At 45.1% G+C, this 24,729-nt stretch overlaps 1 protein-coding gene across 6 annotated transcripts; it reads right to left on the reverse strand.

Moving 5' to 3' along the window:
- Positions 1-1,722: 1,722 nt before the first annotated feature.
- Positions 1,723-21,781, reverse strand: PEX5 (peroxisomal biogenesis factor 5). Of its 6 annotated transcripts, none has more exons than XM_057702882.1 (16): positions 21,663-21,781; positions 20,869-21,031; positions 20,510-20,545; positions 20,114-20,246; positions 19,761-19,892; positions 14,055-14,160; positions 13,451-13,541; positions 12,939-13,049; positions 12,584-12,676; positions 12,102-12,221; positions 5,157-5,300; positions 4,881-4,951; positions 4,271-4,483; positions 3,852-4,017; positions 3,354-3,511; positions 1,723-3,161 (listed from the first exon to the last, which is right to left on the reverse strand). In XM_057702882.1, the coding sequence occupies exons 2-16, from the start codon at positions 21,013-21,015 to the stop codon at positions 2,960-2,962; spliced, it is 1,923 nt and encodes a 640-aa protein (XP_057558865.1). In that variant the 5' UTR covers positions 21,016-21,031; positions 21,663-21,781; the 3' UTR covers positions 1,723-2,959. The 6 variants fall into 6 exon arrangements, with proteins under 6 accessions (XP_057558865.1, XP_057558860.1, XP_057558861.1 ...); XM_057702877.1 differs by having other exon boundaries at positions 12,939-13,028; positions 21,663-21,778; XM_057702878.1 differs by having other exon boundaries at positions 12,102-12,197; positions 21,663-21,778.
- Between the last annotated feature and the right edge of the window lie 2,948 nt (positions 21,782-24,729).

Consider the following 24,729-nt stretch of genomic DNA (forward strand, 5'->3'; position numbering starts at 1 on the left):
TTCAGCTCCAATCATTCCAGCCCCTCACACCCCCATGAGCCATTCTTTACAAGGCAGTCAGAGCGGTCTCTTAAAACTAAATCACACCACGTCACTTTTCTACTTAAAACTCTCTAGTGATTTCCTGTGGAACTTAGCATAACATTGAAACTCTCCACCATAATCAAAATAAGCCCAGCTGCCATGCTCCTCACCACCTCCACCTGTGTCCTGCTGCTCCTCCTCTCCCTACACTCCAGCCTCCTTCTCGTTGGACTGCATAGGGCTCTTCTAACCTCGGATCTAAGCCTTTGCTTTTCCCCCTGGGACCCGGACCAGGCTCCCACCAGAATTCCCCACCCCCACCCCCACTGGCTCCACCCACTCAGATCAGCTTGCGACAAAGGCCTTTCCTGACCACGCTAATGTGGCCCCCACAAACCCTCCATCTTACTCTCTGGTGCAACAAGCCATTTTACTTCTTCACAGCACATATAGCCGAAGTTTCTTACTTACTTGTTTACTCTGCTGCTCCTTCAACTAGTACATCAGCCACAGCAGCCGTGAGAGCAGGGACCTTGTCTGCCTTGTGAACTGCATCCCTGGTACCTGACAGCACCTGGTACGTGATAGGGGCTCGATAAATATTGGCTGAATCTGAAGTGGATTCAAGAGGTACCTGGCCCTGACCACGAAAGAAAAGCATCCTCTTGGACACCTTCAGGCCACCAAACACAGGCAAGGCAGATCAACCTGGAGAGTTTCTTAAACCAGACGTCAACTCAATTCCTAAGCTGTTTACTCAGCCAGACTTTTTTCCTTCTTGTATCTCCACACCAGAAACTGCTGCGTCAGCCTACCCAGCCCACACCGAGGCCCATGGGCCCTTCACCACTGCTCGTCAGAGGTCCAGCTGGCAGCAACAGATGCCCTCCTCCCCATTTGCTTTTCTTTTCTATGAAAGTATTACACACAAAGAAAACTAGCAAATTACAGAAAAGTATGACAAAGAAGGGGGAAAATCGCTCATAATCTTGATACATTTAACATATTGGGAATTTCCTTATTCTCTTATCAAGGCATTTTCTTCTTGAGATAACCTGTCAAAAGTTTGCTAACCTTTCCTTTCTCATTATATTGTTAGTATTTATTGTCACTGGAAATTGTTCCATAAATATAATTAAATAGCTAAATAATATTTCACTGTCTGGATAATTACTGAGCTGGTTCTCTTTTAGACATTTTAAATTCTAACATGGCCACGGACGTTTATCTCCAAATACAAATATTTATATTTTAAAAATTTTCCCCAGGATAGAGACCTATCTTGATAATGTCTCTTGAGAGTTCCCAATAAAATCAGGTAGAGCCACCACTGAAATGCAGGCATCTCAATGCCCGAAGGATTGAAAAAACTACAAAAGTCTTCCCATGTAATAATTCATAATAAAAAATACAAAACAATTACATCACACCTATAGTAACACAAATGTAAGACATAAATGATTGTTACACAACTGTCTCCTGCTAAACCATCAGCCCCATGAACACAGGGACCCTGACCATCTTATTCATGTACCTCGCATATATAAGGCACTGAATAATTAATTGGTAGATGGATGGGTAATCAACATACCAGTGAGAATTTGAAAGACAAAGAGAAAAAAACTGTTGAACACCAACCTCCAAACAGCAACTCCCCTCCCACCACCCCAACTGCACACCCAGTAGCAGGACTCAAAGTCATGTCAGTTCCATTTATTCTTCATACAAATATTTTACAGTTTTATTTTTCAAATCATTTACATACATTCATACAAAGAAAAATAAATTTTAGGATGGAACCTTGGGACCATGGTAGTTTAAAAAAAAAATCTCTCTGATCATTAGCTACTGAGGACAAGGCAAGAGGCTTCGCAGCCACTTCAGTGATTTCCGGGGTTGGTGCATCTCCCCAGCAAACTCCAAGATGCTCACTCACCCTCCGTCAGCCTTCACCTTGTGAAGGTGATATGGAGGAAGGAGATTTTTTCGACCCTCTCTCCTAGAAACATTTTAAGGACAGCAAAGGCTCAAGGTAACACTGAACCCCTCTGTGTTAGGAATTTGGCAAGATGGCAATTTCTGAGCCAACTTTCCAAAAAAGCTAGCTCAATTCCTACTCGCAGGTCTTTCTAAGAGGAGGGGGATGGCTGCACTCAGGACATTCCTGCTCTGTCCTCCCTCCACAGGCCTCAGACTAGAGCCCTTGACCTGAGCCCATCGGGTCCTCTCGAGGCTCAGTCCACAATGAGACTCCCTCTCCCCACACCCAAACACTCTATAGCAACTGATCCTGACATCCCCTGAGGACCCCTACGGTAATGATGCTAATTACTGAGAGCAGCATTATCCAGGGACTCCAAGCTACAGCCAGGAGAGGTCCAAGAATGACAGAACTACGAGCACCCCTAAAAACTCAGCTCTGCTGAGCCAAATCCACCTTTAAATCAAACAGGCCAACTCCTAACACATCCCACCGTAGATACAGTCATCACAGAGGTGCTCGGTAGAGCCTGCCACACACCACTGCCCAAGGAAGCTATACTATTACCAATTCCCAATAAAGGAGGCGGGGGGGGTGGGGAGGGGGGACATTACAAATGTGGTAGACCCAATCAGAAATGCCAGCCCATGACAACCTATAGCTTTGGGTCCTACCCAAAAAGCAGCACCAAGAAAGGGCATGATGAGCAGAGATCTGGAGCTGGAGGGACAGCCCTCGAGTTACCAAGGGACTCCAGCAACACAGCTCGTTTTCCTACAATTATGCAGGAACTAGAACCCAGACTACCCACCCCTACATCGAGGTGGCTCCTGAGAGGCGGTACCGCTTGCGGTCATCAGCCCACCCCCTTGGTAGGCCCATTTGGGGAGAGGGGATCACGTCCAGAGCGGGAGTCCCTCCAGGCGAACACTCGCAGGGCAGCCCGTCCCACTGTCACTGGGGCAGGCCGAACATCTCTAGGAGGGCGGACAGATCCCGGGCATCAGCCGCCCCATAGGCATCACTCTGGCCTAACATAGACAAGGCCAAACGCAGGGTGCTCCAAATGTTCTCTGACATGGCACCCCCCTCGCCCCGAGGGCCCCGGCTTTTCCTCTGAATGTTCAGGGCCTCCAAAAAGTGTTCCACAGCCTCCCTGCAAGGAAAAAGAATGAGAGCTGGTGAGCAGAACACCAGTGGAAGGAGGCAGGTCAGCTGGCATGGTGAGAAAGAAAGCTGGGGCTAGTAGTCAAATAACAGGATCAGAGAATGAGGAGCCAGGGCCAAAGGCAGGGGGAAGGAGTTCATTCATTCCTTCATTCATTCATTCCTCAGTAGATACTCTCACCGGTGGGCCCCAAGGTTGATGCAGCTGATGCCCAGGTTGTAGCGGGACCGGATATAGCCAGGCTGGAGCTCGAGGGCCCGACGGTACGCAGCTACTGCTTCTTCACTCTGGTTTCCATTGGCCAGGGTGGCCCCTAGCTTATTCCAGAGCAAATAGTCCTAAGATAGGGATGGACAAGGGTTAGAAACATGAGCCAGGCTCAGATCAGATGCTGCCCGATCTCCCCCTCGCTCCCCACTCTGTTTTTCTAATGTATGTTACGATCCCATTCCTGCCTCCACAGGTCGCCGTGTGGCTGTGATGTAACCGCTCGACCCCCGCAGACTCCCCTAAGTCCAGATGACCCTGGACTCCCGCCCGTCTTTTCCCAGTTCTCCCAAGGAAACCAGTACATGGAACACTGGAATGAAATATTCCGTGACTCCGAAGGTCCCAGCAAACAATTCCTCCATAAGGTACAGAGTCGTTTCCTATCTCCCTTCCTCCCCTGAGGCTCACATTGGGACGAACGCTGAGGGCGGTTGTGAAACAGTCCACTGCCTTGTCATACTCCCCACTCAGGTTGAAGAGGACTCCCAAGCCACACTGCACATCAGGGTCAATGGATGCAGGGTCCAGGCGCACGGCTGCCAGGAAGAGCTCTTTCACTTCAAGAAACATGGAGCTGGATGAGGAAGAAAAAAATGCAAAAAAGCAGGTGGATGGATATGTCTATACTCCTACCCCTCTCAAATAATCCCCTCACTAACCAATCACGTCCCCAAGATGCATCCATCTGTCTGCATCCCTCCTCCTCCAATCCTGAGGCTCCCATCCCACTCTTAGACCCTGAGCCTCAATCTTTCTGAACTTCCACAACCCAGGTCCTCCTTCTACTCGGGTTACCACTCATCATCCCAGGAACTCCTCACACTCACTCAGACAACAGAGACCCCAGGATGCGCTTGCTGGGGCCCAGTCCTGCCCCGCTGGCCCCTTCTTCCCCGGGCGCCACCAGGTGGGCGTAGGCCGGTGTGTAGCGCAGCCAGTCTCGCAGGGTCTCACAGGCCTGCCGCTGCAGGGACTCATTGGTGAAGCTTACAGCCAGTGCCATCAGTGCTGTCCGATTGTCTGGCTTTAGCTCCAGGCACCTGTTTGGACCGAGACGGACAGAGCTGGTCTCTGCAGTGACACTGCACCCATCGACACCCTGGGAACCAAGCCAACCTTCAGAATGAAGAGTTACCTGCCAACTCCCTCAGTTAAGATGTAGAGGAGTACTCTACAAGTGGGTTATTAATAAAGTTACAGATCTGAGAAAGGGAACATTTCAGCAACCTGGGAACCAGCCACGGTCCCACAAATAAAACCAAAAGCGAGAAAGGAATGAAACCAGTGAGATAACTCACCCCACACCCTGGAGTTTCACCATGAGAAAACACTCATGTTAGTGGCCAGAAAGAAGGATCTGCCATTGTAAAGACTATTCGTAGAGCCCTGGGACCACCTTGCCCACTGCCCCACCCTCCACCTTTTCAGTGTACTCACTTCCGCAGCGCGCTGATGGCTAAGAGTTCTTGCTCATTCTCTGCCTGGGTGGTCCCCAGATACTGCCAAGCCTAGAGAGATGTGGCCAGATTCCATCACCCTAGTATTCACCTTGCCACCATCCCTTCCTTTGGCTCCTCCCACTCACCATCTCACTCTCAGACCCCGACCCCAGGCCATCACCCAGGCCCTAATCCCTCTGCACTACCCTTAGGGGCCTCCCTCAAAACTGGAGGGAGCGTCTCTAATTTGAAGTCAGAAGAATGAGCCACTCACTTCCATGTGCTTGGGGTCCTGCTGCACAGCCGCCTCGAAGAGCAGCACGGCATTCGGCAGGTCCCCCTCCTGAAGTCGCCGCAGCCCTTCCTCAAAAGGCTGGGGGTGGTCACGCAGCGGGTTCTCCTCCTCAAAGTGGTACCCCTGCAAGGAAGAGAAGCCAAGTGAGACCCCGGCTCAGCGGGAGCCATCACGGAGCAGCAGGAACAGGAGACGACAACCAAGACAAACGTGGAGAAGAAGCTGCAGGCCCCCAAAAAGGTATCTGGATAAACACTGGCAAATTCTCCAAACCATAAAGGAGATCATCTATGGCCACAGAGAAGTAATTCCACGTCATGCTCACAGCAACTGGAAAGCCAGGCAAACTCTGATCCACACTGGGATTAAGCTTATTTTAGGAAGTTTTTATCAGCCGGTGTTCCCAGTCCTTGACTTCTTATCACTGGACAGAGCACACTTCTTACCAGGATCTGCTTAGGATAATGAGATAACCTCTCTTTAGCCACTCAAAGGTCATTTCTTATTATCCTGCAATAGTGTGATAATGTATAAAGGAGATGCAATTTGGAGTCAGAGGCCCCGCTATTCAAATGCAGCTTTTACCCAGCTCACAGAGTCCTTTGCTCACTGACTGGATACCATGTGTTCAAGCACTTTGAAAAAGTTAATTTATTCCCCATTTTCATTCTCACAAGTTATTCATATTAATCTATATCTGATAGTAAATGAAAGCTAGATTCCAAAATCCTGAGGGCAGAAAATGCTTCAGAAAGACAAGTGCTCCTCTAGCTGAGGCTTTCTCTTTTGAGGGAAGTTACGATGCTGTCTGCAGAGTTCTGTTCCCAGGTTGTCCAAGCAGGCAGAGAGGTGTTAAGGTAAAATGGGTCCCTAGTAAGCGTGTGACTTCAGACAAGGGAATAAAATGCTCCTTTGTGGAGAGTAGGGGTTACCATCACAAAACAATACACCAGAATGAAAACAAGATGCAAAATACAGGGCAGGGCCCTTTCTAAATGTAGTTAAGGACAAATGAGAATGAAACTGTACAAAAGAAAGACATGAGTGAGGCCCTTCTTCATTATCATTGTGAAACTGCCCAAGACCCAGAAACATCTAAATCTTGCCAGCAAAGTTCTAAACAATTATAAGTCATCAGATACAAATTATTTGTGACAAAAAAAATTAAATAATTACAATGGGGATTTAAGAAGCGAGACATACAGGAGATGGATTTAGGATAAATGTATAAAAATTATATTCTTGTTCAGAATAGGTAATGTCTCTGGGACACTTCGGTGCAACATGAAAACTCAGAAGATAGAAAAGGACCCTAGAACAAGGATTGGCAAGCCTTTTCTCTAAGGGGCAGAGGACAAATATTCTGTCACAACTACTCACCTCCACCAGAGCAGTGAGAAAGGAGCCACAGACAATATGTAAACAAGCATGGCTGTGTTCCAATAAAACTCTATTTGTGGACACTGAGGTTTGAATTTTATATAATCTTCACATTTCACAAATTATTACTTTTCATATTTTTAAACCATTTGAAAACGTTAAAACCATTCTCAGCTCATAGGCCATTAAAAAAAAAAAAAAAAGGTGGCAAGACAGATTTCCCACAGGCCATAGTATGGAAACCTCTACCCTAGACTATTAGAGTTTCCCAAGATAAATCCTACACTGACCCTCGACTACCGTCCATCATCAATCTATATTTTAAGCCACCCCATAGGAAACAGATCACTGTCACCTATAACACAATTTCCTAATGAAAGTAATTCCGGCCTCTCAGAGCTATTGAGAGCATCAAATGAGAATACTCGCCAAAGCCTTACCAAAAAGCTTAAAATACTATTCATGAATAGGTATTATCCTCAGCAGACACTGCAACAAATCAATGCCATCATGTTGCAACCACGGGGTTCTCTAAGTATTCTCTTGTCTGTGTTATCTGCCCTCCTTGAGGTTTTATCAATTGCTGATCAGAGAGAAGTTTTTCAAAAGTAGAATATTTGCATGGGTGAAAAATAAAAGGTTTCTCTGGAGGAACTTTTAAGAACCCACAGAATGCAGGATAAGCTTGGGATCACTGCTGCATCCTAAAAACTCTAATCCAAGCCAATCGTTAGGTCCAATCCACTGTCTGGTCTGCTCAAAATTTCATAGGGTCACACAGCAAAAATAGGATCACTACTAAGTAGAGTGTGTCCCAACACAAAGGTTTCTCCTTCATGCTAATACTATACAATATCATATCCGCTCGAGCTGTAGGTGTAGTCTAAGGGTTTTCCTTAGGAAAATTTAAGGACCACGAATAAAAAACACTACATTTGGATACCCATGAATGTACCTGATAGAGTCAGATCCACATATGAAAAAAACAAGTACTACTGACATATAATTCTGTAACAGTTAACAAAAGGCAGATAAAATCTGGAACATTAATGCAAATATTTCTCATCCTAATTTTGCAATATCCCGAGGTATCATGATATCAAAAAGGGGTTCAAGAATCTTAAAACATAATTATGTTTTAAAGTTTTGAATTAAAGAATTTATTCCACCTATCTTGTCATTAATACAGAAATAAAAAATGCTAAGAGGAGGTGCTGCTCATACGAAATCAGAGCTATGTCTATATTTATCAAAAACATGGAAATCTTTCTTTAAACGTTATACCTTGCCATTTATAAGTCAACAGGGCCTGTGCAACTTATCAAGTGTTTGTTACGAATTAATAAATGTATGATCTCCAGGTATTTCCTTCAGTTCTTCCTCACCACAAGTCTACAGAAGAAACTCTTACTATGGCAAAACCAGAGGGCAGGGTCCCAAAAAGTAAGCTCTCCTTTCTATTATATCACAGGACAGCTCTCAGGAAGTCAGGCTGGGATAATAAACACAACCGTCTTTTTCCTAAGCTCTAAGATTTTCACTGGCTTTTAGATGCTAGCCTTTTCTAAGTTATCTTGAATTCTGTTCTTCTCTGTCTCTGCAAGATCTACCTCCAGCATCCTGGCCCTCTAGTTCTAGTCCCAGCCAGGTCTGAGCTGAGAAAAAGACAGCACTGCTCACCCCGCCAGTTCCTGTTTCGCCTTTTTCAAAACCAAGCAATTCTATCCCTCCCCCATCATGCTTCAACTCAGCAGCTCAGTTATTAACCACATGCTCAAATACCCCACAACCCACAAGTAGATCTTTTTCACAGTGATACCCCAATATAACACCTGCTTCTAAGGCAACAGTATATACTATATGCAAAATTCGGTCATTCTTCACCACCAACTGCTGAGAAATTTTCCTAACATTTAAATTTTTAACATTATTCTTTGAAAATACCTTAAATTGGTGGCAAGTGGTTAGTACCTACAGGGAGAGAGCAGAATTTAAAATAAACTTGTGAGGACTTCCTAGGTGGTGCAGTGGTCAAGAATCCACCTGCCAATGCAGGGGACACGGGTTCAATCCTGCCCCAGGAAGATACCATATGCCACAGAGCAACTAAGCCCATGTGCCACAACTATTGAGCCTGAGCCCTAGAGCCTGTGAGCCACAACTATTGAGCCCATGTGCTGCAACTACTGAAGCCCATACACCTAGGGCCCATGCTCCACAACAAGAGAGGCCACCACAATGAGGAACCCATGCACCACAACGATGAGTAGCCCCCGCTTGCTGCAACTAGAGAAAGCCCATGTGCAGCAACGAAGACCCAACATAGCCAATAAAATAAATAAATAAATAAATAAATAAATTTATTAAAAAAAAAAAAGACTCCACCTGCCAATGCAGGGGACACAGGTTCAATGCCTGATCCAGGAAGATCCCACATGCCACAGAGCAACTAAGCCCGTGTGCCACAACTACTGAGCCTGCGCTCTAGAGCCCATGAGCCACAACTATTGAGCCCGTGTGCCTAGAGCCCATGCTATGCAACAAGAGAAGCTACCACAATGAGGAGCCCACGCACCACAATGAAGAGCAGCCCCTGCTCGCTGTAACTAGAGAAAGCCTGTGTGCAGCAACAAAGATCCAATGCAGCTAATAAATAAATAAACTTACTAAAATAAAATAAAATAAATAAAATAAACTTGTGAGTTAAAAAAGTAAATAGATACTAAAGTGGCAGGCAGAGAGATGGCCTACCACCTACCACTCTCTAAAAGGTACTATCAATCTTCTTAAAATGTTTTCAACCAACCCCCAAAGCAGAGCTCTTAATGCATCATGTGCAAACCTCTATTCTAGGTATTATGTCACTTATTATTATTTGACAAGGGCAGTCTATTATTATTAACTTTTATATCCCAAAAATAAAGCATACTCTCAATAACTGGAGGAGAGCAGGGGCAAGGGAATAATTCAGGCCTCCTTTCATGGAAAGGGGCTCAAGAAAATAATTACTAAAAAGTGGGCACCCTTTACATTCAGGATTAAAGGAGAGACAATAGAGGATTAAGATGGCAGAGTAGGAGGACGTGCACTCACTCCCTCTTGCAAGAGCACCAGAATTACAACTAAATGCTGAACAATCATCAACAGAAAGACACTGGAACTCACCAAAAAAGACACCCCACATCCAGAGACAAAGGAGAAGCCGCAATGAGACGGTAGGAGGGGCACAATCGCGTTAAAATCAAATTCCATAAATGCTGGGTGGGTGACTCACAAACTGGAGAACAGTTACACTGCAGAAGTCCACCCACAAAAGTGAGAGTTCTGAGCCCCATGTCAGGCTTCCCAACCTGGGAGTCTAGCAACGGGAGGAAGAATCCCCAGAGAATCAGACTTTGAAAGCCAGTGTGATTTGATTGCAGGACCTCCACAGGACTGGGGGAAACAGAGACTCCACTCTTGGAAGGCACACAAAAAAGTGTGCTCACCAGGACCCAGGGGGAAGGAGCAGTGACCCCATAGGAGACTGAACCAGACCTACCTGCTGGTGTTGGAGGGTTGCCTGCAGAGGTGGGGGGCAGCTGTGGCTCACCGAGGAGGCAGGGGCACTGGCAGCAGGGGTTCTGGGAAGTGCTCATTGGTGTGAACCCTCCCAGAGTCCACCATTAGCCCCACCAAAGAGCCTGTAAGCTCCAGTGCTAAGGAGGTCGTTTAACCTCAGGCCAAACAACCAACAAGGTGTGAACACAGCCCCACCCATTAGCAGACAAGCAGATTAAAGTTTTACTGAGCCCTGCCCACCCAGCCCTACCCACCATCAGTCCCTCCCATCAGGAAGCACGCACAAGCCTCTTAGATAGCTTCCTCCACAAGAGGGCAGACAGCAGAATCAAGCAGTATCAGCCCTATTTTGTCTTGTGGAACTGAAAGCCACAGCCACAGAAAGATAGAGAAAATGAAAAAGCAGAGGACTTTGTACCAGATCAAGGGACAGGATAAAACCCCAGAAAAACAACTAAATGAAGAGGAGATCGGCACCCTTCCAGAAAAAGAATTCAGAATAATGATGGTGAAGATGATCCAGGACTTTGAAAAAAGACTGGATGCAAAGATCGAAAAGTTTACCAAGGACCTAGAAGAATTAAAGAGCAAATAGAGATATGCAACACAATAACTGAAATGAAAAATACACTAGAAGGAACCAATAGCAGATTAATGGAGGCAGAAGGGCAAATAAGTGACCTGGAAGACAGAATGGTGAAAATCACTGATGCGGAAAAGAATAAGGAAACAAGAATGAAAAGAACTGAAAACAGCCTAAGAGACCTCTGGGACAATGTTAAACACACCAACATTCGCATTATAGGGGTCCCAGAAGGAGAAGAGAGAGAGAGAAAGGACCCGAGAAAATATTGGAAGAAATTCTAGTTGAAAGCTTCCCTAACATGGGAAAGGAAATAGCTACCCAAGTCCAGGAAGCACAGAGAGTCCCAGGCAGGAGAAACCCAAGGAGAAACACGCCAAGACATATAATAATCAAACTGACAAAAATTAAAGACAGAGAAAAGTTATTAAAAGTAACAAAGGAAAAACGACAAATAACATACAAGGGAACTCCCATAAGGTTAACAGCTGATTTCTCAGCGGAAACTCTGCAAGCCAGAAGGGAGTGGCATGATATATTTCAAGTGATGAAAGGGAAGAGGAAGAACCTACAACCAAGAATACTCTACCCAGCAAAGATCTCATTCAGATTGGATGGAGAAATCAAAAGCTTTACAGACAAGCAACAGCTAAGAGAATTCAGCACCACCAAACCAGCCCTACAACAAATGCTAAAGGAACTTCTCTAAGCAGGAAACATAAGAGAAGAAAAGGACCTACAAAAACAAAACAATTAAGAATATGCTAATAGGAACATACATATCAATAATTACCTTGAATGTAAACGGACTAAATGCATCAACCAAAAGACACAGACTGGCTGAATGGATACAAATACAAGACCCATATATATGCTGTCTACAAGAGACCCACTTTAGACCTAGGCACACATACAGATGGAAAGTGAGGGGGTGGAAAAAGATATTCCATGCAAATGAAAATCAAAAGAAAGCTGGAGTAGCAATAGTCATATCAGATAAAATAGACTGTAAAATAATAAATGTTACAAGAGACAAGAAAGGACATTACATAAAGATCAAGGGATCCATCCAAGAAGAGGAGATAACAGTTATAAATGTATATGCACCCAATACAGGAACACCTCAATACATAAGGCAAATGCTAACAACTATGAAAGAGGAAATGCAAGGCAGAAATAGAGACACAGATGTAGAGAACAAACACATGGATATCAAGTGGGGAAAGCGGGGAGGGTTGGGGGGGGGATGAATTGGGAGATTGGGATACCAAATTGTACACTCTAAATATATGCTGTTTAATGTCTATTAACTGTATCTCAATAAAAGTTCTTAAAAAAAAAAAAAAGGGGGAGAGACAATAAAACAAGGAAATCCTGCAATCTAAAAAGCCAGTTCCTACCTTATCATAGGAAGCAGACGTAAAGTCATTATAGTCAGAAAGCCAGGGGTGGGCCTCAGCGTCCCGTTTTGCCATCTCCTCCAACTCTGCCTGCAACTTGTCCCAGAAATCGACATCAGACTGTAAGGAAGGGAAAGCAGATAGAAAAAGATCCATCATGACCACCCCATCCCACCCTTAGTTCCACTAAGATGAATTCCCTACAGCCGTACTTCTTCAATTTCAATGTGTTTAAGATCTTCTGAAGAGCTCTTTTTTCACGCAGATTCCTAGATCCTACCCCCAGATTCTGACTCAGCAGTCTGTGATGCCCAGGAATCTGCATTTTTGACAGGCAACCACCCCATCCCAAGCAATTCTGACACAGATGATCCAAGAACATTATAAAATACAATGTTCATCATCTTTGATGTTAAGACACCCACTCTCTCCAAAGGAGTGTTTTCTCTTGGACTGGTTACACCTGCGCTAGCTATTCTCACCTCTATAGCTGACTTGGCTCGTTCAAACTCCGTATCAAGGGAAGATGTGTTTACTGGTCTTGTGAACTGGTCAACCCAGGCCTCTGAAGTACCCTGCGACAAAGAAGGATGGTCATACCACCACCACCAACTTTCTACCCACTAAATACCAACTAAATACCCATTAGATACCACCAACCTGGGCACTTCTGAGAAGAACATTCTCAGAATCTCTTTCCCACCCACTCAGGACCTGGATGCTACCAAACAAGCTGGCAATCAAATCCCTTCCCCATCTGGGACCACTGAACACTGAACCCACAGCTGGGGGCACCAGCCAGCTCTGAGGTGGGACTAGGAGGTGATAGTGTCCTACCTGCTGCTGAATAAACTCTGCTGCCCACTGCTCTGCCTGAGCTCGGCCTGACCCTGCGCCGGACTCCAGGGACACCTGCCCCTCGCCAATCTGCCGCACGAATTTCAGGAACTGGGGCACAGAGACACACACAGGCCACTTGGGAGAGGACTTCCCAGTGTGCCCTCTCAACCGTGCCCAGAGAAGCCTGCACTTACTCCTCCCCCTGACCATCTCTACCTGCAGACAAGATATGCTAAAGACCCTGGAAAAAGCAGAAAGCAAAAAGAAAGGGATTTCTGGCTTGAAAGACATGAGAAGGCAGAGAGAAGACAAAGGGTTAGTAGGCAAGGAAATGAGGGCAAGAATGCTGGAAGAAGAGGCAGCGTCCTAAGTCTCTGGTCTCCAGGCAGGAAGGAGTGGACCTGGGATGTCATCTCCTTCTCCTTAAACTAAACTGGTGTAAGAGAAGCAGGACTCCTGACTTCTCAGACCAGCTCTGCCCGGCAAGGCAGCAGCAGGACGCGGCTCACCTCAGAGTTAGCCAACTTGGGGTCGTCCACCTTGGCCACAAAGTCACTGGCTGTGTGCTGCAGGTCCTCGTCAGGCCGGTATTCATCATACCTGGGACAGGCGAGGACACACTCATTTTATACCTTAGTCTGCCACCTCCTTCCCCATTCCCAGCCCATGGCAATTACAGTTCTCACCAGGGAACAGAGAGGGTGACACTACTCCACTCTCTGGTTGAGGACCTACTAATTCCAATTTACATTAAAGAAGGACATTTGGGCAGGAGTGGCAAAACACTAGCTATATGCTTTCACCTCTCTCTATCCCAGACGCATCTTTACAGAAAGAAGGAACAGACAGTTGCAGGCTCCAAATTAAAAGGGGAACAGGATGCATAAGATAAAGTTACAAACTTTTGGTAGGACAGTTAGGATTCTTGACTCGACTATATTTGAGACACAAATGAAGAGGCGTAATAACACAAGTGGAAACCTTAAAGTAGGAAATGAAGTGACTGCGACTTGGTTTAAGAATGTGGATGGAGGAAGTGGGAGGGTGGGGGCAGGAAAACTGTGCAACACTCCTTCCACAGGGGTCCATCCAGAGAGAAGTGGCCGGACTCACCAGCGATCAGTGGTAGCTGTTCCCTCTGGCTCTCCCAGCCACAGCTTCTCCTCTGACTGTTCCAGATATTCCTCAGCCCACCGGGCGGGGGACACAGACAAAGGGTCTGCAAGGAGCAGAGAGGTGGGGAAATCAGTGAGGGATCAGGGAAGGGAGAATATTAACTTAACCAAGTTAAAGCAGAATTGCTCAGAGACCCCTGGTCAAAAGGAAATACTGCTAAACTTTCGATATCCGACCCACTCCCAAGGGGCCTGGGGCAGAAGTTTACTAAGTTGGGGACGAGACCAAATAAGGAGGCTCAGGAGAGGAGTAAGGACCAAACCCTTTTGATCTAAGTGCAAGAACCCTCACTAAGAAATAGCAGGCACTGGGCCTCCACCTTCCTCAAAGGTACTGCAGGGACCTGGCAGGGAACCAGGGGAGAACACAAGAGCTCTCATGTTCCTTCTAGAGAGTTCACACCCTCCCAACAAAAGGAGCCTCATAATTGGGAGATTGGGGCTGACATATATACACTATTGATACTATGTAAAAAATAGATAACTAATGAGAACCTCCTGTATAGCCCAGAGAACTCTACTCAATGCTCTGTGGTGACCTAAATGGGAAGGAAATCCAAAAAACTGGGGATATGTGTACACATACTGCTGATTCACTTTGCTGTACAGTAGAAACTAACACAGTATTATTAAGCAACTATACTCCAATAAAAATTTAAAAAAAAAAAAAGGAGTCTCATATTTCATCCTAACATACCTACCAAGAGAATCTGAGAAGCAGAATGCTGGGCTAGAACTAAAGATACATGGGTTCACTCTTCCCACTGGATTTTTTTTCATTTTTCGAGATGTAACATACAAACATGAAAGTATGTAAAGTGTACCAAACTTAGGTATGCTGCTTCATTAATTTCTACCCATGAATACACTCAAGCCACCAGCACCCAGATCACAAGATGGAATGTCTACAGTTCCTTCACAGGCTCCTGCAGGCCCCCACCCACTGGGATAAACATTATTCTGACTTTTGTCACTTTTGACTGGTTTTGAGAGCTATGTTTTTAAGTCTAATTCCAGAAATCATCTTAGCAGCTCTCATGACAAAGGGCACCACTGCAACAAAATAAACATATCAAATGAGGGTGCTGAACTTTTCTCAACCTCCAGGACTTTGCTCCTTACTATTCTGGGGCCAGAAAAAAAAAAAGAAAAAGAAAAAGCAATGAGACAGATTCATTAACGGCTTTAAAGGGGCCCTAAAGAGTGAGTACACGAAGAGAAGGATGGGCTTCACGTGTTCTTTCCTTCTGCTCTGCACCCAAGTCCTTACAAATGGTCATCCTGTCTTTGTCCCCAATATGAAGATCTGCCACTGCTTTTAACACTGAGAAGGCAGGTTTACCTCCTCAGTATTAATATATAACAGAACTTTCTATTCCATTTAATTGAGACTCCGCCTGAATAATTTCAACAAACTAATCTCAACATCTGAGAAAATAATGACAGAATCTGAAAAAAAAAAAAAAGATCAAGACTCAGACTTCACCTAATCATAAATAATAAGTGATTTATTACTAATAAAATAAACGATATGGTTGACAATTTTTTTGATCACGGACTTGGTCTCTTAATTTCGAGAACTCTTTAACATTTATATCCAGATTTCCCTCACTAGCTTTTACAGGCAACATTTCCCTTTCCTTTGCCCCAACTAGACTGCTGGCTCAAGTATGGAGACCTAATAAGGAAATGCTTAATAACTCTTCCCTATTCTGTTGAAAAATAACCAGTCCCTCCTCCTCACTCTCCAGTCACTCCCTCTCAACTAGAATGTTTCGCAAAAGGATATTCTGGCCACAAGTACTCCTCGAATTGCAGAGAACACTATTTCTATGAAATGCTCCTCTAAAGGACAAGAAGCAACAGGAAAAGTACAAAGCACCTGGACTTAAAATGCACAAGAGGTAGTTTGGGAAAAAGAATCCCAGAGATGAGTCATCGTCAAATAGCTATAATTTGGTATTTGGCCACACTGGCGACAAGACTCAGGATTTTCTGGCACTGGGAACCTACTCCAACAAAGGAGTCAAAATAAAATAACCAAAAGAATACTACCTGGCCTTCAAGATATTTTTTGAGAAATTCTTACAGAAAATCAGATCCATCTGGATCCCTGTGAGATGGAAGCAACTAAGGCCTGCTGAGTGGAAGGGACTATCCTAGGTCACAGAGATCGTAGAGTGACAACAACCTAGGTACCAAACCTCTGATTCAGCGCGTTCACCTCACCTAGGTTCTGTGTGTTCATTTCATCTAGGCACACCTACCCTAAGCTCAACAGTCAAAAACTCAGAACTTCCTACCTTTCCCCATAAAAGTTTCCACATCTGCTAAATAACACAGTGCTCAAGAATGCAGGTTCTAGGGTCAGCCTACCTGCACTCACAACCCAACTCCACCACTTACCCACTGTGAGTCTCCAGACAAGTTATCAACCCTCTAGGTTTCCATTTCCTTACCTATGAAATAGAGATAATAATAGCTACCTCACAGGGATTCTTGTGAAGACCCAATGAGATAATGCCGATGCAAGGCCCAGAGCAACAAATATTAGCTATTATTATCCTTACTGTCTGCTCAAGGCAAATCCATACAAAAGTGGAAAAACAACACAATGAGATTATTATTCCTTTCATTCCATAGCCTCTTCCTCTGCCATCCAGGGCAGATCTCCTGCCCCAATGATCATCTGCTACTGCTGGCCGCTGCTCTTCCTATGAAAGTGCAGGCTTCTCTCTCGTAACTGTCATAATGAACCTCACACAGCATATTAGCTGAGACTGTCTAAACTCAAAACCCCTTAAAGACGTGTTTCTTCCTTCGAGCTGAGCAATCACAAGATGGACAATTATATAGCCCAGAAGATTGGGCAGGGGGATTGGGCGGATTCCACCAAGGAATATGTCAGACCGAAAAATGAGCTTCATGTGGTAATGGAATAATTCTATATCTTGATTTCAGTGATGGTTATGCAAATCTACACATGCGATAAAACTATAAACACACAAATAAAGGCATGTAAAACTGGTGAAATCTAGTAAGATCTGTAAATTGTACCAATAGCAATTTTCTGATTTTGATACTGTACATAACTAACAAATGCAAAATGTTACCACTGGCAAACACAGAGGGAAAGACAGCACAGAACCTTTCTGTATATTTTTTTTGCAACTTCCAATGAAACTGTATTTCCAAATACAACATTAAAAGAAGAAAAAAACTAAGTTTCAAGGTTCCTTTTAAACTATATTCTAGAATTCTAACAATGGGGACTTAATAAAGATTTAAAGAATATAACCTTCTCTCAACTTGAAGTCTACTTATCCACAAAGAAATAGGTAACCTATATCACTACTATATATAATAATATCAGCCATAAATGCTATGAGGCCAGTATCCATGGGTTCCACAGCTACAGATTCAGCCAACTGTGGATGGAAAATATTCAGAGGTGGAGGGGTAGGGAAAGTGCAGAAAGTTCCAAAAAGCAAAACTTGAATCTGCCCCATGCTGGCGACTATTTACAAAGCATTTACATTGTATTAAATATCATAATTAATCTAGAGATTTAAAGCATGTGGGAGGGTAGCTTATATGCAAATATTATGCAATTTTATAGAAAGGACTTGAGCATCCAGGATTTTGGTAACCACTGGGGCCCTGGAACCAATCTCCTGCAGATTCCAAGGGACAACTGTACTAGAAAATCAATTCCCTTTAGCTCTTTCTCCCACATCTCAATTCTTTCATTCAATAAATTCTGAAGGGCCACTACATACAAAGCAATATACTACTGCAATAGGACTTTATCCCACATAGCTCAATTTCCCTTTCCAGCTTTCCATACCCCTGCCTCTGTGAAGCAGGCGCAGTTCCAAAGGAACAGAGGAAGAGAGACATCTCCCAAAGAGAATTTAACAGGTAAGACAGGTCCAACATGTTTTTCTAAAGTAGTTTTTCATTTACAGGTTAAGGAAGATTTCAGTGGCTCCAAGTATTCAAGTAATTATAACGAAAATCTCATCAATCTCAATGCTTATAATAGTTGTCATGATTTTTTCCCTGAATTACCAAAAATGACTGATACCCATACATTATAATAGAAGTCTCTCTGATAAGAGATAGCACTTAAATCTAAGGTTTGTACAAAAAGCTGAGTTTCAGTATGGTGGAGGATATTACAGCTCAGATTTTCCATTTGGGGCAATTCCACAGAGAAGATTCTGTGTAAGAAGATGACAGTGTAATGGTTCTAAGTATGAAGCCTGGAGTCAGACAGACATGAGTCTGAATATCACCTCTGTTACTGAATGATTTTGGACAGAGTATTAATCCTTCCAAATCTCAGCTTCCTGGTCTATAAAATGGGGGAGGAATACCTATCTTGTGTTTCTGTGAAGCTCAGCTGGGTTTGAGAATATTAAGTGCATAAAAATCAAGAACACTCATTGTTCTTCCTTAAACTCCAACTTAAAGGAGGGAAAGGGAGTGATAATAAAAGAGACCAACAGCTTTTATTAAAGGTAAGTTTTAGCTGTTAGACTCTGGGGTTTTTCTCTTGCATTTGAAGGAAGCCCTGTCTTCAGGAGAATAAAAATGGTTGGTGGTAGGGGGTACCACTTAGGTCCCATTAATCATGTCATGAAAATTCAGGAACTATGATGATGTGAGCACCCTGAGAGGCTAGAATCTTTGCGACTTTCTCCCTTTATCTCTTTTATTATTCTCGATTTCTTAAATTGGAAACAGGCTAACAGTGCTCTCTTTGAGAGCAATCAGGAACAGCAAAGCAGAAGAGAATGCCCCTGCCCAGGCCTGTGATCAGACAGGCGTGGGGGAGAAGCATCAGTCCTGCAGGATGCAGTAAGCACGGACAACACAAAAAGGGAAAATTAGGTTGGGACCCTGAAGAGCTTAAGTTGCAGGCCTGGAAGTATAGCATAATGGATAAGCCCAAAGACTCTGGAATCATTCAAACCCAAAGTCAAATCCCAACTCCACCACTTACAAAGCTGTGACTCCTTGGGCAAATTTCTTAACCTCTCAGCCTCAGTTTTCTTATCTATGTACTAGGAATAATAACTACCTCAAGGGTTCTCAGGGGGATTAAACAAACAATGCATTTAAAGCACTAAAACAAAGTCTAGAACATGGTTAAGTAAACACGAGCTACTGTTATTAATTTTTATTATCATCAAAACAGTATACTTCAGGCCTTTGAACTCTAAAATTCCACTTCCCAAGGCTCTAACCCTGTTCAAGATGACCTAATGCCAGAATCCCAAGGGATGTGTTGAACATTTCTCTTTTCCTGGGCAACACTGCCATCCATCCAATCTGCAGATCCTCTCTATGAAACTATAGTAATAAAGTTCCAGATAACAAAGAAGAAGAATCTAACTCCTTGTGTTCTCTTGCTCCTCAAAATCTCCCATCCAGTTCAAACCCACTCCTCTGTTTAATATGTCTCAATTCCCTGCTACCACCTAAGAGAAATCAGGTTCAGCGCCCTATAGAAAAGAGTCAAGGGTCCAGAAAAGTCATAAGCAGCTGAAATTGCTCTATCTCCTAAAATGAATGAGGGTAACAGTGTAGAACTTTGCACCATAGGAACCATTTTACCTTTTCCCATGACAAGCCTCACCTGTAACTTCAGAGATGAACTCTTGGGACCAGTCAGTCTCATTATAATCCTGAGTTACATCCACAGCATCTCCAGCTGCAAGAAACTCCTGGGCCCAGTTCTCAGACAAGGCCAAATCTGCCACACCAGGGGCTTAAGAGAGAGACAGAGAGAGAACTAAGGAAAATACATATCATTCCATCACGCCTAAGGAACCCTGAATGCACATGAAAACACTCTGTTCCTTTTGACTCCTTCTGCATCTCAGTTCCCCAATACCAGCAGCATCCAAATACAAAATCCCCTTGTCCCTTTCTGCACAGACAATGGTGATTTCCTCCCCACCATCCCCCAGAACCAGACTCTGGACCCACCTCTCTGGGGTGCCTGGCGGAAGTTTGACTGTTCAATCTCCTGCATCTCTGCCAGCAGGTCATCCATCTTGAAGGTCTGAGGGGCACGGGATACAAGTGGTACATTCTGGTCCTGGAGGAATTCGGCCACCAACTGTCAGAAGAGAGATGGTGAAATGAACCCGGCAAGAGACAGGGCCCATTGGATGAAGAATACTAATGTCAAGCACAAGGAAAGGGAAACACAGAAACTATAGGTTTCGAAACACTCAAAGAATACTTAAAAACAAGCAGGAGAGCTGAGGCAAATCTCATTTGATTAGGGAAGTCCACAGATTGAAATGTGGCTGAGCCAAGTTTAAAGTAAAAATACAATGGGCAAACAAAAAACATGACAGAAAAGACTGTTATATTTACCTCATCTTCAGAGGCTACCCCCAAAGGCTTAGAGACCTAAGACAAAAGAAAGGGAGACAATACGGTAAAGCGGTGAGGACCACAGACACACAACTCAGTTAACCCTGGGTTAAAATTCCAGCTCTTCCATTTATATGACCTTGGGCAAGTCACAAAACTTCTCCGAGCCTCAGTTTCCCCATCTATAAAATAGTTGCCTTCCTCTATATATACACGTTCAATGCTTAATATAGTAAATTTTCTTTGCGTGGTAACTACTATTATTTGCAACACAATAGAGAAAGCAGTTATCCCAAAGTGTGCATCCGGACCCTCCAACCCAAGTCACCACTTGGGCTTTCCACCTGCAGAACACTCACCGCCTCAGAGGCTAGGGCTCCTGGGGGCCAGGGACCAGGCCTCAACCCCTCCTGCCGAAGGGCCTTGTCCTGGGTGAAGTGCCCTGCCAGCTTCATGAGCGGGTTGGCACCCCCGCATTCCGCCTCCACCAGCTCCCGCATTGCCATGGTGACCGCCGGCTCTCTGATGGACAGAGGTTTGTAACTGAGGTCCCGGAGCCAAACCCTTCCCCAACCCACAACTCAGCCCGGATCTGGGGGAGGCGGGCAGATGTCCGTCCCAGGTTGTTGGCCGCTGGCCACTCTCCACCCCTGCGCCTTCTGCTGTGACCCCCACCTCTGCCAGGAGTCGAGGGGCCGGTGCCCTCCTGCCGCCCCCTCAAAGACCGCCGCTCTCCGCCTGGGCCTTTCCAGTGGCCTCTACGACTGCGATCTCAGGCGGCGGGGCAGGCGGCAGCCGCCCCCCACAGACAGGCCTGGACCCCAGGGGACCAGGGGGGACAACTCCTCAACTGAGCTGTACCGGGGCACTGGCCGGGCAGGGGAGAGGGGACACGCCGCGGGAGCAAAAGCCCAGTCCCCCAAACCCCCAGTCGCCAGGAGAGCACTGCGAGGGGCCATTGCCTCCCCCTAAGTCACCTGAGCCCCTCCCCCCGCTCGGCCGGTCCCGGCCCACCCCTCCCGCGCTCCGAGCACCCCGTCTCCCCATCCCGGGTCGCAGCTCAAGCCCCGCCCCCGCGACCCGCGAGGACACCACAAGGGCTGGGGCAAAACCAGGAAGGTTTCCTTTCGACCCCCCAGGGCCCAGCGCTCACCGCCGCGCGCCGAGCCGCACGACCAGCCGCGGCACCAGGTGCGGGCTGGAGGGGGAGGGGAGGGGAGGGGTCGGGGAGCCAGGGGCGGGGCTCGGGCTTAAAGGGGCCGTGACCGCCGGGCGGCGGCCGCGGCCCTGCGGAAGCTGCCTGGGAGGGCGGGGCCTTAGGTCTGCGTCGCAGCGTGATGGGAGGAGCCGTGGGTCTTAAAGAAGAAGTCTCTCAGCGTCGACTCTACAAGCGCTCCAAAGGATCGGGGACGCTAGGGCTTGTTTGACGGAAAGCTCAAAGAAGAATGGAGCTAGGAGGGGCTTTCTGAGCTTTGCGGGAAAGCCGAGCACGCAGATTCTGGGCTCAGATCATTCTGCCTCTTCCCGGGGGCGCATTGTGACCCAGGGGATTCCCTACCTTTCTGGGCCTCGGTTTTAGAGAGAGGTCCTAATGCGGGAGTTTTGGGGGTCAAATCCGGGCCCTTCCCCAGCCTTCTAGGCCAGCCCCTTTCCAAACTGCCCCCAGCAGGACAGCGTCACAGTCTCCATGGTGACAGAGGCCTGCCCCCATCCCTCTGCCACATCTACGTATTGGGGAAATAGCACTGGATGACGACAAATTCCGGTGACTAAAATAGGGTCCAACGCATCCTGAGACCTCAAGCTGGTAACCTACAGGGAAGGTGCACAGTGAGTCACTCCTCTCCCCTCCTTCCTCCCTCACCAGTGGTCAAGGTCACCGTCCTGGGCTTATTCCCACTGCCCCAGACTGGGAAAGCACAAATAAGGTGCAAGAAATGATCTTTAATCACGGAATAAACCTGAGGCCCCACCATCTGCCGCAGAATTGGCTCTGGTGTCAAACCTCAAGGACACTGGGAAACAAACCCTGAAATCTCACCTGCCTCCAAGTCCAAGGGTGTCTTGATGTCATGAAGAAGGGCAGGAGGTACTCAGGGCTGCTGGCAGATAAGCAAGGACGGGTTTGTGCCAAAAGGACAAAAGTTATCATCCCAGCCTAGGGTGCAGGAGAGGAGGCAGGTAGTCAGCAGGTGGCGCCCTCGGCCAGGCTTGCTTCCTGGCTTTCCTGCAGATTTCAAAGGTGGAGGCCCCAGGGGACCAGAAGGGCATGGCTGTGAAAACTCATCCCTGGGATGGTAGAGAAGCTGCTCTGACACCTCAGGGGAACAGAACAGCAGGGAAAACCTGAGACTGTGCAAAATTTCTCTTTTTCCTTAGCTTTTCACCATAGATCCCAGCCCTCGCCTGTTCTCTGTTCTCAGGCTGCCATTGTAAAACAAATACCTAGTGCCTAATAAACTGAACCATGCCAGAGAGGAAGGGATGCCTCTGGAAAGTGCATACTTTAAAAAAGAGGATCCCTGGAGAGAGCAATGTTTAACTGAAAGAGTATGATACAGTAGAATGTCAGAAAATCAAGGCAACCAGATCCCAGTACCCTTCAAATCATAACACACAGACAACCTTCAGCTCTGCTAGGCATTTAGTAACTAATTAGCAATAACTCACTAAGTACGCTGCTTGTAGGAGAATGGTAACAATGATAATAACAGATGTTTATTGAATACTTACTAAAATCCAAGCATTGTACTGAACATTTTATGTGCATTAACACTTGTAATCTTCATAATACCCCTATGAAATAGGTATTTTTAATCCAATTTCACAATTAAGACTTAGCCAAAAATCACACAGCTAGGAAGTCAAAATTGAATCCAGGCATAATTCCCAATACCTACCCATTATACAACACTGCCTTCCAGTCTTAGAGAAGCCTCGCCTATAAGCCCTGGAGAGCTTTGGTCAAAAGTCCAGGAGGGACTCTGGTGCTGGGAAAGGACTAATAGATTTACTTAGGTATTTAATATTTATTAACGTTCTAGATTTAAAACCTTAGATTTTGTTAATCCAGGTTAAACTTTAAAGCCTTATTCTATTCATAACAAATATTTTTATAAAATGGATATATTATTTACCTATTCTTTAATTAATATTTTATTTTACTCATTCTTTAATTAATGTTTGATAAATTCAAACTTAATAAGTTAAATTCCTCCAATTTTTAAACACAAACTGTATTTACTATGTGCCAGGCATTGTTCTAAAGCATTTTTCAAATACTGATTTATTTAATTCTCACAATAACTTAATAACAACTATTATCATCCCCATTCGCAGATGAGGAAACTGAGGCACAGAGAGATTAAGTGACTTGCCCAAGTTTATCCTAGTAAGTTGCAAAGCTGTGATTTGAACCTATACCAGGAGCATCAAGTTTTATCTGTAAAGGGCCAAGCAGAAAATATTTCTTTCTTTGCAGGCATATGTCTCTGTCACAATGACTCAACTCTGCCCTTGTAGCATGAAAGCAACATGGACAGTACTATGGCTGTGACTCAACAAAACTTTTTATGGACACTGAAATTTGAATTTTTTATCATTTTTCCATGTCACAAAATATTATACTTCTTTTGATTTTTTTCAACCATTTAAAAATGTCAGGCACATTAAAAGGATCATACACCATGATCAAGTGGGATTTATCCCTGGAATGCAAGGATTCTTCAATATATGCAAATCAATCAATGTGATACACCATATTAACTAACTGAAGAATAAAAACCACATGATCATCTCAATAGATGCAGTAAAAGCTTTTGACAAAATTCAACACCCATTTATGATAAAAACTCTCCAGAAGGTGGGCATAGAGGGAACCTACCTCAACATAATAAAGGCCATATATGACAAACCCACAGCAAACATCATTCTCAATGGTGAAAAACTGGAAGCATTCCCTCTAAGATCAGGAACAAGACAAGGATGTCCACTCTTGCCACTACTATTCAACATAGTTTTGGAAGTCATTGCCACAGCAATCAGAGAAGAAAAAAAAATTAAAGAAGTCCAAATTGGAAAAGAAGAAGTAAAACTGTCACTGTTCGCAGATGACATGATATTATACATAGAAAATCCTAAAGTTGCCACCAGAAAACTACTTGAGCTAATCAATGAATTTGGTAAAGTTGCAGGATACAAAATTAACACACAGAAATCTC

Source organism: Hippopotamus amphibius, chromosome 12 (genome assembly GCF_030028045.1).
Source record: "Hippopotamus amphibius kiboko isolate mHipAmp2 chromosome 12, mHipAmp2.hap2, whole genome shotgun sequence".
NCBI classification, from domain to species: domain Eukaryota; kingdom Metazoa; phylum Chordata; class Mammalia; order Artiodactyla; family Hippopotamidae; genus Hippopotamus; species Hippopotamus amphibius.

Coding starts and splice junctions, on each gene's coding strand:
- PEX5 (XM_057702882.1), bottom strand. CDS start 21,015: ATGGCAATGCGGGAGCTGGTGGAGGCGGAATGCGGGGGTGCCAACCCG. Junction 12,222..12,583: donor GAGCCAAGTCAGCTATAGAG/GTGAGAATAGCT, acceptor CCTTCCTTACAG/TCTGATGTCGATTTCTGGGA. Junction 4,952..5,156: donor AGGACCCCAAGCACATGGAA/GTGAGTGGCTCA, acceptor ACATCTCTCTAG/GCTTGGCAGTATCTGGGGAC.